General features: G+C 41.0%; 1 protein-coding gene across 2 annotated transcripts in view; it reads left to right on the forward strand.

The window, feature by feature from the left end:
- The first annotated feature begins 3,378 nt into the window (after positions 1 to 3,378).
- Positions 3,379 to 19,357, forward strand: part of AKR1A1 (aldo-keto reductase family 1 member A1) — a 32,415-nt gene continuing 16,436 nt past the window's right edge. The window contains exons 1-2 of one of the 2 annotated variants that reach the window (XM_063139862.1): positions 3,379 to 3,449; positions 11,863 to 11,958. In XM_063139862.1, the coding sequence (XP_062995932.1) occupies positions 11,869 to 11,958 (90 nt within the window). In that variant the 5' untranslated portion in view covers positions 3,379 to 3,449; positions 11,863 to 11,868. Of the gene's footprint in view, positions 3,464 to 11,862; positions 11,959 to 19,357 lie in introns of both variants that reach the window. The other variant, XM_063139852.1, reaches the window with a different exon arrangement.

Here is a 19,357-nt window from a genome sequence, read left to right on the forward strand (position 1 = left end):
CTTGATGAATGTGTTAGTGTTTCCATTTTTTAAAATACTTATTTAAACCAATATTCCCAATTTAATGCCATCTCATTTTAATGCCATTAATAAACACTAACAATTTTCCTGTTAAACAGTCACAAACATTAACAGTTTTACTCAGTGCAAGTATTATTGGGGGAAATCCTGACAGTGCAATGTCTGTAGAATAATAACACTCAAGCTTGCAGATTATACAACCCAGGAAGAAAAAGATGTACAGCTGAATCCTATGGATTTTGCTCAGAAACAAGACTCACTATGTTCAGTGGGGCTTACTCCCAAGTAATTGTGCACTAGTGTTGGAATAAGTTGATTGAACTCAATGGGGCTTCAGAGTAACCATGCATGTGACTAGAAATGGTTAAGGACCCTAGATCTGATCAGTAGGAACCTCTAATGGATTCCGTTGCAAGAAAAAAAATCTGTGTGTAATTATTTTAAAAAAACATAATATTATACAGCAGTCATCCCCAACCTGATGCCCTCCCAATGTTTTTGACTTCAACTCCCAACATGGCAGTGGCCAGAAATACTGGGAATAATAGGCTAAAACATCTAGAGGACACCAGGTTGGGGAAAACTGGCATAGCAGTTGGATGGCTGCCATGGTAAATAGAGTAGTAATTCTGCTCTGTATGTGCTCTCTGAGTCCAAGCACTATGGACCAATTAGATTAGTTGCTAAGCAAGGCAGGCCTAAAACATTTTGTTGCCTGAGACAAAGGACTAGATAACCCACCCTCATGCAGCAACAGTGTGCAACACAAGCACAATACTTGTCGAAATGTGTGGCCTGGATAGACTGCCTCTTTACCTGCTTGCCTAATCAGGAGCCTTTCCCAACAGTGCTGCATTGTCCATGACCTGTTGGGAGAAGACGACTAACCACAGCAGGTGTATAAACAGCCCCCAGATCAGCAATAAGCGTGTATCACCACCACTGGGGCATAAGCTCAGGAGGAAAGACTGTGAGGCAGCTGTTTCATTCCGCTTAATACTGCTTTCTCCAACATGGTGTCCTCCAGATGTTTTGAATTACAACTTCCATCAACCCTGATAATGGACTCTGCTGGGTAGAGCTAATGGGAGTTGTGGTCCAAAACATCTGGAGAACACCAGCTTGGGGAAGGTTTGCCTGAAGGTTTGTCAGTCCCATTGCTAAGGCAATTATCAATATAATGAATTCCTATTAGCCAGTCTAGAGTGTCATGAGGAACTAACCAAAATCCAGATGCTTTGGGCTGTAACTCCCATCAGCCCCTGCCAGCATGGCCAATGATCAGGGATGATGGGACTTATCATCTGAGACATCTGGAGGACACCACATTGGGGAAGGCTGTTATACAGGACATTTATTACTTTCTTATCTTGGGTTTAAGTTTAACTTTCTTTTATATGGATTTGAAATATATAGTTGAAATTTACCACCGTAAAATGCTAGGCTAAGCAAAATGTGAGGCAGAGATGCATTAATCAATAACAGACTGCTGGATTTATTTACAAGTTCATTCAGGCCACATGTAAAAATTTATTTACACATTGCAAAATACCTACACAAAAGGTACATCCATGTAGAAAACAATGTATAACTCACCAGTATTCATTTATTCTTATAAAATGTTTATATCTGTCTGTTTTTCTGTACATTCATCATTTAGAGAAGTCTAGAAATCACTGTGAGATGATTCTTGGTAAAGATTTTTTTCTTTGTAAAGCAACTCGTTCTTAACTAAATGTAAGAGTCAGAACAATTATCACTGAAGCTGGCTTATTCCCATAAATTACTGCCTATGATGGAGGTCAGCTCATGCGAGCAGTACAATGTCCTTAGTGGGGACTACTAACAGATCACAAGGATTACATCTAGATTTAATCTCCATCCCAGTCATGCCCACAAATGCACTTGTTGATTGCCTTCATGCAACTCGGGTGGGTAACTTGTAGCCTTCCAGATTTTTTACTTACAACTCCCATTATCTCTCACCATTGGCTATGCTGGTTTGGGCTGATGGGAATTATAGGCCAAAACATCTGGAAGGCTACAAATTGCCTACCCTTGATGTAACTGAATAGTTGCCATTAATTCCTATGCAGAAATGTGAAGTACTCCACTTCAGGACAATGTTGCAATGAAAGCAAAACTTATCTCCACCAAAGGCTAGGCTCACTTTCCATTGAAACAGATCCCATCTTCACCCTATGGGGTCTTTGCAATATACAATCATTGCTTCTGTTCATTCTCAACCCATCATTGTAGCATGCAACCCATTATTGGGTGTGTTCAGACAACACACCATGGTTAGGCTGCTAACCCTTGTGCAGCAAATGGATAATGAGTGTGTTTAAACCCTGGTTATGTAGCTATCATGATTAGAATGGTTCACATGACATGTTAAGCCATAATGTTTAGCTAAAAATGCTTAGCTACCATGGCTTAGCTTGTCATCTGAACAGGGTCATTGTAACATGCATTGCTGGGTTCCACGTTTTTATCATAATCACTTGAAAAATCACTCTCTGAAAAAATGTGTAAGGTTCACAACGTCATGTTGTGTAGCCCAGCGTCCTATCAGCTGTATGTTTAGTGGCTGTGTAAAGGGTCCCTATGTGAGCGCTGACATGCATGCAAAGGGTCTTTCTATGTGAGGAAAGATTCCTAGGTGAATTAGGATCTTCGGTTGCATAACTCTGTGCATGTGTTGGGCCTCTTCACAAATTCAAGGCAGGGGAGGTCTACACTGCACAATCCCACATCGTACTAAGCAGTCATCAAATGATGACCATATATGTGTAAAGCACTTTAGATAACTCTTTTAGTATTCTGTCTGGTTCTGACTGAAACCCAAAATGGATTCAAAGCCCCACTGAAGTCAGAACTACCACCCTCAATTGACACATAGTGCACATTTGCTGAGAAGCCATAACCAGTCATGACATTTGGTCACTCAAAAACCTGGGTGTACACAATTGCCATGCAATAAACTATAATCGGGGGGGGGGGGATTAAAAAACGCCCCTTAGAGGCATTTTCATAAACCCTTTCAGGTTATGGTGGATGTTTTCTCAAAACGTTGACTAGCAAGGTAAAACTACCTTTTCTAGAGAAAATAGCTCCAGACCCAGTCTTTGTTGCAGAACACCCTTTGCATGTCTTATACAAACCGATTTCCACAAAATACAAGCAATCTTTATGTCAGGTCTTGATGAAGGCGCTTTGGCTCCACCGAAAGCTTTGTAAAATAAGAGAAATACGGCAGTGATTGTTCACTCCCCATTGCACACGTGGACTGGAAAATAAGGAGGGCTGAGTAACGTACGGTTAAAGTTCAAACCCGGAAACGGAAACCTTAAAGTCCGGAGCAGGGGACTTGTCACTCTCTTTTGAACTCCGGTGAGGGAAGGGAGAGTCCGAGCAAGAGGCGTGTGGTGAGTGATCAGATGTGAGTTTCCCAGCGTTAGCTAATCACCTTCTTTGTCTGACTTGATTTGCGTCAGTCAAGTGTGTGCATTTTCAGGGGGTGGGGTAGAAAGTAAGAGAGCTGTGGTTGATTTAGAGGGTGTGCCAAGCTCTTCCATTTCCCCTTCTCTTGCTGTAAATGTTGATGGGCTGGAGGGATGGGATCCTCGAATTCCAGCAACAGAAGAAAAAACAATGAAATACAACTTGGACAGTTGAACAAGTTGTTAGGCATTAATGTGGTTTCAAATGCACAGATTAAGACTGTGCAGGTTTACTCGGAAGTAAGTCCCAGTGGGGCTTCTTTCCAAGCAACTGTGCATAGGCTGCAGTGTCATGTATGGTTGCGTGGGAATAAGTAAGTCCCATTAAAAGTTATAGTAATTACTTTTGAGTAAACATGCATAAGTCTCTGGCTGCAGAAAACTATGTCAGGTTATAAAGTTGTTTACACTGGTATAATAGAATAAGAACTGTGCTGGATCAGACCAAGATCCATCCAGTCCAGCATTCTCTTCACACAGTGGCCAACCAGCTTCTCCCAGGAAGTCTGTAGTGTACTTGACAACAGCTGCATATAAACATAAATTTGTCTTTACCTTTAACAACCCTCAGTTATGGATGCAATAACTACTTTTTGTGGAGATGTCTTGCTACCACTGACTAGAGAAAAGGGAATAGGAAATTTCAGCAGGCATAGCTTGCAAGTGACCTTTTCCATCTGGTTGCCATAAACTAGTGTATCTTGGCATTCATGTTTAATATCTAGTAAGGTCTGCCTGTAATGTATGAGTGGGGAAATTGGTATCTCTTTGGAGAGAAAAGAGGGTTCATATGTTACCATTGGAGCCCCTTTTTATTTTGAAAAGGAGGTATTATAGTCTGTGGGATCCTCTTATGCACTTTAATTAAACCACATGCTTATGGGCAAACTTGTTGCTTGTCAATACCCACACATTCCCAATGTATTGCTTTTGTGGATAATTGCAACAAACCTTGTGGTAAATAATAAGCAACCATTCTATAACTGGGATTGTGGAATAACAATTTGTACTTTTAAAAGTTCACACACTCAGCTGCTAAGGAATTCCCTGAAGATTTGCACTGCAAGCCCTACTAGTCACATTACTGCAGAACTGTTTCCACTTTCATTTGGTTTTATTAAATTTAATTTAAAAAGGAGCTATGAAAGATGCTAAATTGGTCCACATTTAACATAGGTTAACAAGTTAACCTATTTCAGAAGTCATTCTGTAGAGTTTAAAAACCAATAGGAGAAGGCTGCATGGTTGCAATTCTAAATATAATTTGCCTAGAAGCAAGCATAACTGAAATCAGTGGGCATTTCTTCTGGGTAAAGGTGGTTAGGATCAGGCTGTAAATAATCTTGAAGGCTGGCTCTATGTAAATGTAGAGGGAACTGAGTATTCTTAAGATTGTAGAACAAAGTTCAGATATCATGATAGTTTTGGATTGCATTGTTAGAGCTGCTCTTATACAACCTTGTGCTTTGGTAGTTTGTGTTTTTGCAAAGATATTGCCACAAGCTACTATCTTAATACTTTTGCTGTGGGCTGACAAACCCCCAACAGTGGATTGAGAAAACTAGAATCAGCTCTTGCGTTAACTATTGGCAACTGGTAATCTTGATTGGCTTAATTATGGAATCAGTTTCTTGACAGCTTCTGTATTTGTGTTTTTCCAGTCTATGTATTTCTGTTGGAAAGCTGTTATTAATTGTTGTTAATAATAATAATAATAATAATAATAATAATAATAATAATTTCTTACCCGCCTCTCCCTCTGGATCGAGGCAAACTGGTCTGCAATTGTCATCTTATTTTGTCCTTGCGGTAGCCCTGTGAAGAGAGGAAAGTCAACTCAGCATGTCTATGGCATGGATTTAAAATCAAGTCCACTATTATATCTGCTGGACCACACTTTGTCTTTAAACAAGTGAAGACACTGACTTCCAGTGCAAAGAGTTTCAACTAATGTGGCACCATTGCTGGGAATCAGGCTAGTTCTTGGGGATCATAAATTTAATTTTTAGCTAAGAGTGCACTAACTATGTGATGTTGGGCAAATCAGTCTTTATTGATTTAAAATATTTATTTAATGCCTTTCACTGAAATTAGTTTGAGTGGTTTATTTGTTGTAAAATATTACAATAAAAACACATAATTTTATATTTTACAGGTTTGTCTTACAGGTGAATTATTATGATAATTTTAAACCATGCACTATAAGGGATAACAATTTTAGGGGAGGTTCCTAGACCCAAGCATATATAATAATATAATATAGCTTGTAGACATTAAAAGAATAAATTACAGCCCTTGCTCTTCTAATTTGTTTTCTTGCATTCTGTACTCTGTAGTTGTACATTACAGTGTGGTTAATCCTGATCCATTAATCATTGGGAATTGGGGTTTACTTGCACTAATGTCAAGTGAAGCAGTTACTGATTATGTGCCATAACTTGTCTCTAGCTAAAGTTTTGCATACAGGATTAATGTGTATCTTTTCTAAAGTGCACAGCTAGATTGAATACTATGCTAAGGAAGACAATTCAAAATCATATGTGTGCTAATTATAGGTTGTCATATGGGATGTATGTTTAATGCTAACATTTAACTTTACCTTCTTTTCTTTTTTTCCTGCTGGTTATCACCTTGAAGTCTTCCATTTAGGATGGCGAGGTGAAAAAGAACAGGTGTAGGAGCCCTGTTCTCACCTAGCCACAGTACTTCCATTCCATATCTGTCCCAGTACTATATTGGCCCAGTTTGCACGATCGCAGGGAGGTTAACAAACCACCACGGCTAGTTAACCACCCTACTCATGCCAGTTACATGCTAGCTGGATTTGCATAATTACCCTCGCTTGTGCAGCTTCTCGTATCATGCAAACCCAGCAAGGGTGGCTTGTTGGGGTGGCTAACAAACCACCCAGACCCCATGGTCTGTTGTAGGGTTGTGGGGCAGTTTATTATCAGCCCAACAAGCCACCCTTGCCAGGTTGGCATGTCACAAGAAGCTGGACAGAGGCTTGTTAACCACCCTGCAAGCGTGCAAACTAAACCGGTGTCAATATAATTCAATGGTAAAGTGGTGGGCTTGAACATGTTCGAATCCTAGCACATCTGTTGACTCACTGAAGCAAATCACTATTTCTTAGCTTTGGTTTCAACAACTTCCCCAAGAATAATAATGAGACTAAGTCTACAATCCTACAATTCATAATTATTTGGGAGTAAGCCCCACTGAACTCAATGGGTCTTCCTTCTGAGTAAACATGCAGAAGTTCCTTCTGAGTAAACACACACTGCGAGTCTGCAAAACCTGTAAATGTGTACTTGGAAGAAAGGCCTATTAAATTCAGTTAGGTTTGCTTTTGATTAAATGTGCATAGGGTTAGCCTATACACCCATCTAGAGATATTTATCTTAGAGACAAAATTTATAAATATACGTAAAATAACATTATGAAGTATATAATATGGAAAAGAGCTTAAATAAAGGAGACAGGTTCTTTGTATCCAACCATTGTCTGCTCATAAACTATACCAACTTAACTAGTTTTCCTTGTTGGTGATATCAAATAGATAACTATTTATTACTAGAAATGTGATAATAGTGGAGGAGTAATTATCATCCTACGCTAATTATCTTATGTAGATGGTATTTAATTTAGGAATCAGTTCTGTTGGGCACCTCTGTACAGCTGATTCAAGCAAAAGCTGAGGAAGTTGCTGGGGTCTGGAACTTTTTCAAGCTTTATTTCCTGTTACAATTTAGCCAACAGAGCAACTCTTAGGTCACATTGCAGGATGTTTCCCTTTGATAAACGAAATTCTCTTCAGAAGCACATACATACAGGCAATGAGCTAACAAAGAGTTGAACACAGTCTTCTCTTAGGGTGCAATCCTATGGAGATATTTGGAGGCTGCCAAGTATCCAATGCTCCGGTTGCCCTGCATTTTCACTTGACAGAGGAAAATGCAGATTTCACCTATCTTGTTATGGTGCTTATGAGCGGGAGGGAAGGAGGCTGGAGCAAGCATAGGAAGCTGTGTAATGCAGCTTCCCTGATCTCCTCCCCTCTCCACCCTTGAACCGTCCCCTTCCCCCCACCCCATCTCTGCAGTCTGTTTCCAATCGCAGAGAACCACGCCAGCTACTAGTGGGAGCAGGGAGCGGGTTTCTAGGCTCTGGGGTCGGAGCCCTGTTTCCAACCTTGGATCACAGAAACCGAACACTCCCATGTCCTCCAGATGTTGTCTAGGGGGCATAGGATTGCTTTCTTAATCACTTTTAATCATTTTTGTATGCATTTGGTGTATGTCTCATTGAATTCAGTGGGAATTGTATACACTTGGAGTAAACCTCCATAGGATCAGGTTGTAAGAGAACGTTGCTGTGTGATACAAAAAAGATGCTGGAAGCAAAGAACTGAAGTGAGAGGATAGCTGGGTTTATCTGTATATGCACAGTAAGTCAAAGTAAAGCCCTGTATACAGACTAGGTCTCTTCTGATAGGGACTTAGTTGCCCTTTGATAGTATCTGGAGCAGCAGAGGACTAACAGTGCAATCTTATACATGTCTACTCAGATATAAGACATAAGTTCAGTGGGGCCTACTCCGAAACAAACGTACATAGGATGGCAGTCTAAGCACAGGCAGAAGGGCTTGTGTATCACTGTACAGGCCTCTTTGATTCTATGGGAGCAGTACTTGGGACGCAGGAGTATTTTGGAGCCAAAGCCTAGATCAATATATCTTGCAATACTGGTTTGCACATAATGCTAACCCATGGGTATTATTATTATTATTATTATTATTATTATTATTATTATTATTATTATTATTATTTATATTCTGCCCCATAGCCAAAGCTCTAATCCATAGATTGTTGAGTTCTGGGTTGTTATGATGTACAAACCTAATAATGAATCAGTTCACATGACTGAGTTGGTTCATCATGGGTTATTTAACCCACAATGAGCTGTGGTGTGTGCTAGGTGCATGCAGCCACCACTTCGAATATGCAACTTGCGATTGGGGGTTGCATCGTGTCATGCAAACCTAGCCATTGGGGGCTATTTGAAGGTTAACAACCCTCTGATAATGCTACTACTATTCAAGGGTTATGTGAGGGTTGTTTAACTGGGGGTTTCAAAATGGTGCCTGCATTTGCCTGCATGTACCCAGCACACACAACCGCTCATCGTGAATATTGTGTGAACCAGGTCAGTGTTAACAAACCATGTTTTGTTAACCATGAACAACCCATGAAGCAAACCCATGGTTTGTTGGTTGATTGTGAACTCTGAGTTGTTTAAAACGTGGGTTGTCATTCTGTGTGAACCTAGAACCATGGATTGTTCAAGGGTTGTTTCACCAGGCTACAGAGGTGGCAAGCCAGATTGTTGTTGTTGTTTTTACCAAACAGCCGCTCTACATACCGGGCCTGTTCTAAGCCATTGTTAGGCCACAAACCCTTTTGCAGCAAATGATTAGTGAGCATGTTTAAACTGTGGTTACGTAGCCACCATGGTTAGGAATGGTTGACACAACACACTAAACCATAATGTTTTGCTCAAAATGTTTAACCACTGTGGCTTAGCATGTCATCTGAACAGGATCACCAATAGTAAAACACTGCAAAGTCATTTGGGATACAGTGAGGGAGTTGGCAAAGGAGGAAGGAAACAAACAACGTAGGGATTGAGAAAATAAACCACAGTTTGTTTGATCATCTACCAGACAATTCCTGCAAAGTGCAACAAACCATGGTTTAACTAATCCATAGATTAGCGTTATGTGTGAACCTGGTCCTAGTTCCCTATCACTGACAATCATAGAAGCTGTAACAGCAATCAAACCTGGTGCTGATAGTGCAAGTATCAACACCACAAAGAAAAAACCAATATAGTAATGCTTTTTGGTAGCTGTCCCTACTTTTTGCAACATTACTTAGTACTATGACAAAAAGAAAAACCTTACTTTATGTATGTATTTGCTAGCATTTTTCCTTCATAAGGAATTTAGTTTAAAGAAATCAGATCTGCTTTGTTGCTTACAAATTTAAGATTTCATTTACTGTAGTATTAGGATATATGCTTTCATCTCTCAGCTACAAATGAGCATACAAGTTTCAGGAAATAGGTGTGGGCTAGTTAACACTGGTATGTCCTGTAAGATTTGGACAGCGGGTAGAAATTTGAGAATTAAGAGCTTGTTATGAATTAGGTTTTGCCAATTGCTTGGACACAGACTGCTTATATGCTTCCTTGTGTTCGCCAGAAGATGAGTGAAGTCATGTAAGCGGCAAGCAGCAGGTAGGGACTTGTCAGCCAGATTCTGCAAAGATTTCCTCACTGAAATACACTTCCAACTAGAATTCATGGTGTGAGGCTGCGGAGGAGAAGGCCTGATGTTGCAGGGTACTTAACCTCTGCAGCTCAGTCCTTTCTAAACTATCGCACACGACATCTTTTTTTCTTTTTTTTCTCCCACTTTTTGGAACAAAGCAAGTTCTAATTTGCAAGGAATAGCTTGAGCAATGTCCCTAATTTAAGGATAACCTATCCTGGTGTCCCCAAAGGCACAATCTTGCAGTCTAGATCCACATTGATTACATAAATGCACCTATCTTAAGTTTTAAATATATTTTTCCTCTCAGGTAATCTACAGAGATTGCCAATTAAGGGAGAAAAATACAAGATTGGCATGCTGCCATGCCTTAAAACAGCAACTTGATCTACAGGAAAACATTTTAGCAGCATGGAGATTTTTATTTAACATCACTGTTTTAAACTACTTCTAGGTCATCTTCAGGATAGAGTCCTGTCAAGACAGCATACAAGATAAATCTATACAGAACAGGTACAATAAAAACATTAAATAAAAGTTCCAAAAAAAAGAGCATGATAACCAATAAAACTACTGATAAACTCCCATATTACCATTAAAAAACCATTAAAAACCACCAACCAAAGACACTATAGGAAGGCCAGCAAAAACAGGTGAGCCTTCAGAGTCTTCCTGAAGATCTGTAAAAAAGGAACTTCATGACACACACACCCGCCCAATGGAAACTGATTCCAGAGGTGTGGGGCCACTACTGGGAGGACCCTCCCTATTGTACTTCCCAGCCTAACTGCCTTTGGTGGCGAGCAAGTGAGAAAGGGCATTCTCACCAGCCAATGTCAGACTGCCATTAAAGGCACAGGAGTAAGGGCTGATTAAAAACTTGGCAAGCCTAGTGTGAATTAATAGCTGGAGGCCCATCTCCAGGGTTCTGAAATTTTCAAAATGTTTGATTGTCCTATTCCATCATAGGAAAAGTCGATTTTCCCTCACAGTCTTGAGACTATTTCTGTCAGCACAGTCAAACTGGGAGATGTGGTCCATGTTAGCAGAGAAAACAGCAACTTGGTGAGAAGGTTTCTCACAGTTGTTCATCTTCGTGTCCTGAGGCAAGCAAGTCTGAAAGTCTTACTTTAGTAGTGGTTGGTACAATGGGTACCTCTGGTTAGAATACTCTGTTTCCACTGATAGGGTTTTCTACTATTCTTGCAAGAATATATACAAAGGAGGAAGAGCAGTAACCACAGGTCATATGCTGCATCATAAGCGGAATGTGTTGGAATGGGAATTGTTTTATACAAGTCTTTATTCACTGAAAGCCTTTTCCATGTGCTGTGGGAACATATTTGGTACCCTCATTCCAAATAAACTTTTAGTGGAGTTCATGATTCCTCGTATGTGAAGCTTGACTATAACACTTTTTTGCCTTAGTGCTGTCAAATTCCTAATTCTAAGGGATTTCTGCCATTCTGTGTAGGCTTCTAACTATAATAGAAGGTGAATCTTAGCATCAAAGCATGTACCAGCACACACAAAAGGAAAATTCACAGGTGTTAAGTAGTGATGCGTGCTATGCTCATGTGTTGCCACCACATGGTAAAGACAATCCGCCAGAGCAGAATTGCCTGGGTTCTATCAAGAGGAATTTTCTGGATACACCCCCATTCCTCTCTTTTGGCCGTCCTTCCCTGCTCTTTACCTTTTAACATTCTTATGGTTATTTCCTTTTATGTCAAGTGTGTGCATGTTTGGAAACTGTTGTCCTAAGCATTTTGTCTGCAGTGAAAGGGTGGGGTGTACATTTTCTATATAAATAAAACTGATATGAAATACATCTATCCTATTATATCTTTACACTTGCATTAAACTCTCATAAATTCAGTGGGGTTATACCAGCAGAAATAAGAATTTTGTCAAGTCTACTAGATTTTCTGTTCTGTGTTATGAAAGAGATTGATACAGCATACTAGTTAATTTTTAAAATTATTATTATCCCGTTTTATTTAGGAAAAGATGTCTTCTGAATGCAACTATGTTTCACTTCATACTGGGCAAAAGATGCCTCTTGTGGGATTAGGTACATGGAAAAGTGAAGCTGGACAGGTAAGTAGTGAATTTAGTGTTTGGAGCAGGGGAAAATGCTAGAGTTCTGTGCTTAAACTTTTCTATAAAGCCCCAAAACATTCTGTGGGCTTTGTAGAAAGGTAAGGTCACATGGCCAGGAAATATATTCCCTGCAAAGATAATATTTCAAAGTATTTTAATCTTTGTTAAAGGATTAGGAGTGCTCCACAGGCTTTAGTACTCTCTTTCCCCTTTCAACTTTTCTGCATGGTTCACTCTTCCCTGACCCTTTCCTTTTTCAGGGAATGATATAGCCATGTTACTTCTGCCCTAAGATTAGGACTAACACATAGGCCCAGTTCACACGTAAGAGAAACCACCGTGGGTGAATTTTCCCGCAGGGCTTCCTGTCATGGTGACAGCTGCCATTTTTAATATTCAGGGCAAAGTGGGCGTGTGCCTTAACTTCTTGCTGCATGTGAACCCAGCAAGGGTGAGTTGTTGGGTTGGTTTACAAGTTGCCCACAAACTTAAAACAGTCCATGAATTCTTGGTGGCTTGTCAACCACCCCAACAACCCACCCTCACCAGGTTGACATGTAATGAGAATCTGTAGCACGGGTTTGGATCATCACCCCACCCTAGCTAATAAGCTATGGAAAGCTGATTGTGTGCACCAGGTCAGTGACTGCCAAAGACAAAAATTCAAATACTGGCCCCTCATGGTGGTAAAAACACAATAGCTGTTTTTTGGATATTTTTACAGTGTGGGGGAAACTATGAATTCCACAAAATAGTGCTAGGAGAGCTTCGCAAAACAGAGTGCACTCGCCTGAGGAAAATGTGAGAAAGATACTGCAAGGTGTGTTCTAGTTTGTATTTTAATTACGCCAAGGCTTAACAAAAGATTCTTCAAATATTTTCTGTTTATGAATCCCTGTAATGTAACTTGAGTTCCAGTATACAAGGCATGAAGAAAGGGTTGTCAGCTCATTTTACTTGCTCTGTTTCTGTACCTCTAAACAGTAGTCTGACAAGCTGGATTTAAGCAGCTGAAGCATGAAGATAATCGGGTAGAATTTCAACTTCTTAATTTCTGCATGTCAAGCTGCTATTAAAAGGTTCAGGAACAGGGCCAACAAAAGTGTTGGCAACCCTACCCTTAACACATGAACACTGGTTTCTTCAATCCCATCCTGGGCTGTAACCAAGCACCCTTTTTTTCTAGCTATAGGGGAAATACATTTTAATGAAGACTATTTTTGGCTGTGCCACTTCAAAGAACCTAAGAGCATCTCCAGACTAATTGATACAGGATACTGCTTTTGCAAATTAACACCTTCTTACTCATTCTTTGACTAGGCTGGTAGCATAGTGAGATGCTTTTAAGCACCTTTCTACTCTGCTTCGGCACCTCAAGGAAGAACAAAACCCTCACCTTAATCTGTATTGTACCTTTTGTAATATATGTGTTTGTACAAGAACAACAGATATGAAAAACAAAAGAACATAAGTGTCATTCTGGATATATGTGTTCATACAAAAACAACATACCTGAAAAACGTAAGAAGTGCCCTGCTGGATCAGACCAGGGGTCCATCTAGTCCAGCACTCTGTTCACACAGTGGCCAACCAGCCATTGGCCAGGGATGAACAAGCAGGACATGGTGCAACAGCACCCTCCCACCCATGTTCCCCAGCAACTGGTGCACACAGGCTTACTGCCTCGAATACTGGAGATAGCACACAACCATCAGAGCTGGTAGTCATTTATAGCTTTTGCCTCCAGGATTTTATCCAACCCCCTATTAAAGCCATCCAAATTGGTGGCCATCACTACATCTTGTGCTACTGAGTTCCATAATTTAACTATGCGCTGTGTGAAGAAGTACTTCCTTTTATTTGTCATGGATCTTCCACCAATCAGCTTCATGGGATGACCCCTGGTTCTAGTATTTTGAGAGAGGGAGAAAAATGTCTCCCTATCCACATTCTCCATACCATGCATAATTTTGTACACCTCTATCATGTCTCCCCTTAGCCTCCTTTTTTCCAAGCTAAATAATCCCAGTTGATGTAACCTTCCCTCATAGGGGAGATGCTCCAGCCCTTTAATCATTTTAGTTGCCCTTTTCTGCACTTTTTCCAGCTCTATAATATCCTCTTTTAGCTGTGGTGATCAGAACTGTACACAATATTCTGTGGTCACACCATAGATTTGTATAAGGGAAGTATGATACTGGCCGTTTTATTCTCAATTCCTTTTCTTATAATGCCTAACATGGAGTTTGCCTTCTTTACAGCGGCCGCACACTGGGTGGACATTTTCATTGAGCTGTCAGTCACAATCCCAAGATCTGTTTCTTGTTCGGTCACCGCCAGCTCAGATCCCATTAGGTTATACTTGAAGTTGGGTTTTCCTCCCAACATGCATCACCTTACACTTGCTTACATTGAACCACATCTGCCACTTGGATGCCCACTCTCCCAGCTTGGAGAGATCCCTTTGAAGCTCTTCACAATCGCTTTGTGTTTTAACAACCTTAAATAATTTGGTGTCATCAGCAAACGTGGCCACTTCACTGCTCACTCCTAGTTCCAGATCATTTATGAACAAGTTCAAAAGGATTGGTCCCAATACTGATCCCTGTGGGACGCCACTATTTACTTCCCTCCATCGGGAGAATTGACCATTTATTCGTACTCTCTGCTTTCTGTTCTTTAACCAGTTACTGATCCACAAGAGGACCTCTCCTCTTATTCCATGTCTACTAAGTTTCTTCAGGAGTCTTTGGTGGGGGACTTTATCAAAAGCCTTTTGGAAATCCATGTAAACAAATGTCCACCAGATCATCCCTGTCTACATGTTCGTTGACACTCCCAAAGAATTGTAGTAGATTAGTGAGACAGGCCCTGTTGATTCTTCTTCAGCAGGACCTGCCCTTCTATATGCTTACTAATTTTGTCTTTAATAATGCTTTGAACCAATTTACCTGGAACAGATGTCAAGCTAACCGGCCTGTAATTTCCTGGATCCACCCTGGATCACTTTTTGAAAAATTGGTGTTACATTGGCTATCTTCCAGTCCTCTGGTACGGAGGCTGAGCTTAAGGACATGTTGCATATTTTTCTGAGGAAGTCTGCAATTTAATATTTGAGTTCTTTGAGAACTCTAGGATGGATGCCATCTGCGCCTGGTGATTTATTTGCTTTCAAATTGTCAATAAGGTTGAGAACTTCAGCTTTTTTCACCACTATTTGACTCAGTTTCTCAGACTCCCTTCCCGATTGTGCAAGTATTTAGGAATGTAGGAACCTACTTTATACTGAGTTAGACCCTTGGTCCATCTAGCCCAGTATTGCTGACACTGGCTGGCAGCAGCTCTCCAGGGTTTTATTTATTTATTTATTTATTTATTACACTTATGTACCACCCCCATAGCCAGGGCTCTCTGGACGGTTTCAGGCAGGAATTTCTCCAGCTCTACCTATTGACGACAGGGGTTGAACATGGGGCCTTCTGCATGCAAAACATGTGCTCTGCCACTGAGCTATGGACCTTCCTGCTGCCTTCTTCTCTCTGCATTTCCTTACTCTTTTGATATGCAGGTACAAATGGCAGTTGAGTAAAAATGGTTCTTAGTTTCCTGTTCAGGTCGATGTTAAAGATCTCTGTCCTGCCCTCACTTCCTTTCCAATCTGGTGTAACATGTGGCCTCTTTATGGCATTGGAAATGTGAAAATGGGCCTTTCTGCCACACTAGTGCCAAGGACAGCTGTTCTTACAGGGCCCACTCCAGGACTAATTTTGGTAAACAATGTAATGCCACATACTGTTTCATTGTACCAGTAGACAACAGAAGCTTCTAATCTTATGTGTTCCTTTGTTAGCATAATGGGCTATAAAGGAAGGTGCCTTTGAATCACAGTAACTGCACAACCCCATAGGCATTGTGTCCTCCCTCCTCTTTTTTTTGCAAGCTTTTAAATCTGATTTTTAAAATACTTTTTGAATGTGGTGGTGCTTATGCACATACTACCAGAGGCCTTAAGCATGGAGTATATTTTTTAACATCTTTGTCTTGGGACTTTGAACATGGCACATGGAGGCGCTGTGACTTTACCATCAAGTTGGTGTTTTTTCCTCCCTATTCCCTCTCCTTTCTAACCTTCTTTTGGTTGGCATTTGGAATGTCAGTAATAAAAATTAGACCTGGCTCATACTTAATGACAAGCCACCATGGGTTAATTTCCCTGCAGGGCATGTTGTTGTGGTGCTGGCCACCATTTTAAAAAAGCAAGCTGTGGCAAGCTTGCATCACAGCTTCTCCTTACATGCAAATCCAGCCAGGGTGGCTTCTTAACAAACTACCCAGAAACTGCTTTAGGTGTGTTAACCACTCCAACAACCCACTCTGGCAACAAGCCACAGACACCCTCCCCACCGATGCAGCTTGCATTTTAAAATATCAGCCAGAATGCGACAACACGCCCCATAGGAAAAGTAACCCATGATGGCTTGTACTACGTGTGAATGAGCCCATTATTTGATAACTTTCCTAGGATAAATGCCAAGTTTAAACAGTGATTAGTGATCTCTCTGGGATCCTTGCATTTAAAAAAAAAGATTTCAAAAGACATTTAAACTTTCGTTTAATTATTAAAGTATCGGGAAGGCACATTCCTGTTGGACCTGATCGTGTAAGATTGCTCAATGAAGTGTAAGCCTGTTAAACGTTTGGCTAATAGATGAATAGGTTAATGATTATACATAGATAGCACTAACAAAATGGCAAGCAAAGCATTAATGCTGTGGTTAGTACAATAGTTACCTTAAATGTAGGTGAGGCTATGGGGCTGGGCAAGAGAAAAGGCTATTTAAAGATCACAGCTTTCATCTTAAAAGCCAATAATTTTCTAGCCCTAGTGGTTATGCAAATATGCATACATTTTCACACATTTTTCTGGCAGTTGGAAACTTGCAAAACCTTGAGCCATACTAATAACTTAGTGGAGAGGTTCACCTTTGACAATATTACCTCTTGACTCCAAGGACAGTCAGCAAGATTGATGAAATTACATCTATCTGAACATATTAACTAGTAAACCATTGTTTTCCCTCTCATCACCAGCGTCATTTATAAATGTGGGATAGATATTCATCTCTTTCCCCCGTATGTTTTATTCTAAAATATGCATAGAATCTAAAATATGCATAGAATTATTCTTCCCCATTTGATTTAGAAATGAGGATACATGCTTGGCTCAGTCTAAAAGGGCATCAGCTGCCCTATGGTTCTACTCATGCTTCCTCCACCACGTAAAGGCTTCAGGCAGTGCAGACTCCACTGATTCTTGTAAGGTAATAATTTTTCCATGGGGGAGAAAGAAACAAAACCTGATCCCTAACTAGTGCCTTGCAGATGATGAGTCTAGGGCTCTCTCCTCACCTGAGGAGATTATTGGTGCCCTGTTAGCAGCATTCCTAAGAGCAGTGCTTTCACAATGCTAATTATTTATTGGAGATAGGAAGAGTGCCAGGACTTGAGACAGGTGCCCCTTCTGCTTTCTAATAAGTAATTGGTATGACAGCTATATTCTTAGGAGCAGTGCTATCACAGCTCTGATAATGTGCCTAATCTATGTTAAGTGTGTGTTTATTGAAATGAATGAGATTTAAGGGAACAATCTTGTTATCCCCTAGACAGCATCTGAGAGGTCATTAGGAATGCTTCAGATTCCCAGCTCTGAGGTTGGAGACAGTGCTCCATCTTCCGGTGGGGTGGGGTGGGGTGGGAAATTGTAGCTCTGACCCCCTCCTTTCACAAGAGGTTGCTCTCCAAGGTTGGGAAATCGACCTTGGAGCAGCAGAGAAGGGGGTGTTCCCGTGGGCAGACAACTCTCCTGAGGCCTCTCCAACTTCCCCTGCCCTGCCAAAGCACCCCAGCTAGACGGGCAAAACAGCCCATCTAGCACAAAATGGAGGACAGGGAGGCAAAGATTGCCTCTGCTGCTCCTCCCACTCTGCACAGGATGACCGTAAGCCTCTGAGTTCAGAGCCCTCAGTTAGACTAACATTGGATACAACTGTTTAATAATAATGTAAATCTTAATAAAGTGTTGGCGGCAGGATAATAGGCCTGGCATAGCATTAGCCTGGGGTTGGTTTTGTGTGTGCATGCATGCACATGTCTATTGTGTTATAAATTTGTGATTCACTTGGATTTAGCAGTTGGGTTGTGCTGTTTTCCCATGAACCATGAACCCTGAATTAAAATGCTTCTCCAGCCATGGGCTTGCAGAAGAAACATGCCGTTCCTTCATGTGCAACCTCTTTTCTCCATCTGAACATGCATCTGTTACTGAATTCTTTTGCAGCCCTCTCATCCATTGCTTGTCTTAGTGCTAAATAACTTTCCACAATGTGGAAGCAAGATAAGGAAGAAGGAACTATACCAACCTTGCATGAGTTTTATAGGCTCTATTAAATTGCCACTCTCAACTTCTCTGAGGCACCATTTGCAGACTTTGCCTCTTCTGTGTCCATGCATATGGAGGCAACATTTTTACATAATGTGTTTTAAATGGTTAGGACTCTTAAATAATTGCCAACACACCTGGTTCTCTTGATCATCCTCCCATCTTAATAGAAATGGAGCATAGAATCATAGAATAGTAGAGTTGGAAGGAGCCTATAAGGCCATCGAGTCCAACCCCCTGCTCAATGCAGGAATCCACCCTAAAGCATACCTGACAAATGGTTGTCCAGCTGCCTCTTGAATGCCTCTAGTGTGGGAGAGCCCACAACCTCCCTAGGTAACTGGTTCCATTGTCATACTGCTCTAACAGTAGGAAGTTTTTCCTGATGTCCAGCCGGAATCTGGCTTCCTGTAACTTGAGCCCATTATTGCATGTCCTGCACTCTGGGATGATCAAGAAGAGATCCTGGCTCTCCTCTGTGCGACAACCTTTTAAGTATTTGAAGAGTGCTATCATGTCTCCCCTCAGTCTTCTCTTCTCCAGGCTAAATATGCCTAGTTGTTTCAGTCTCTCTTCATAGGGCTTTGTTTTCACACCCCTGATCATCCTGGTTGCCCTCCTCTGAACACGCTCCAGCTTGTCTGCGTCCTTCTTGAATAAAGCTTCAAAGGCACTGCAAGGTTAGCAGGGCCTTGTAAATAAGGCCTCTAAAGCTGCTAGCCTGCAAAAACAGTCCTAGTCTTCTGGGGGCTGAGAGGAGATAGATGGAGAGTTGCATTCCCTCTTCCAGCAGCCTGCTCATTCACCTGCATGGAATTCCATCCATTTGCATGCCTGCAGTTTCCTCTCTGCCAGCCTGCTCACTCACCTGCACGGAGTTATATATGTTCACTTCCATGCAATTCCTGGTCCCCTAGGGCTACTAAGCTGTGCTAGCATGCTACTTTTCATTTCTCT

This window comes from Elgaria multicarinata, chromosome 1 (assembly GCF_023053635.1).
Source record: "Elgaria multicarinata webbii isolate HBS135686 ecotype San Diego chromosome 1, rElgMul1.1.pri, whole genome shotgun sequence".
In the NCBI taxonomy this organism is placed as follows: Eukaryota; Metazoa; Chordata; class Lepidosauria; order Squamata; family Anguidae; genus Elgaria; species Elgaria multicarinata.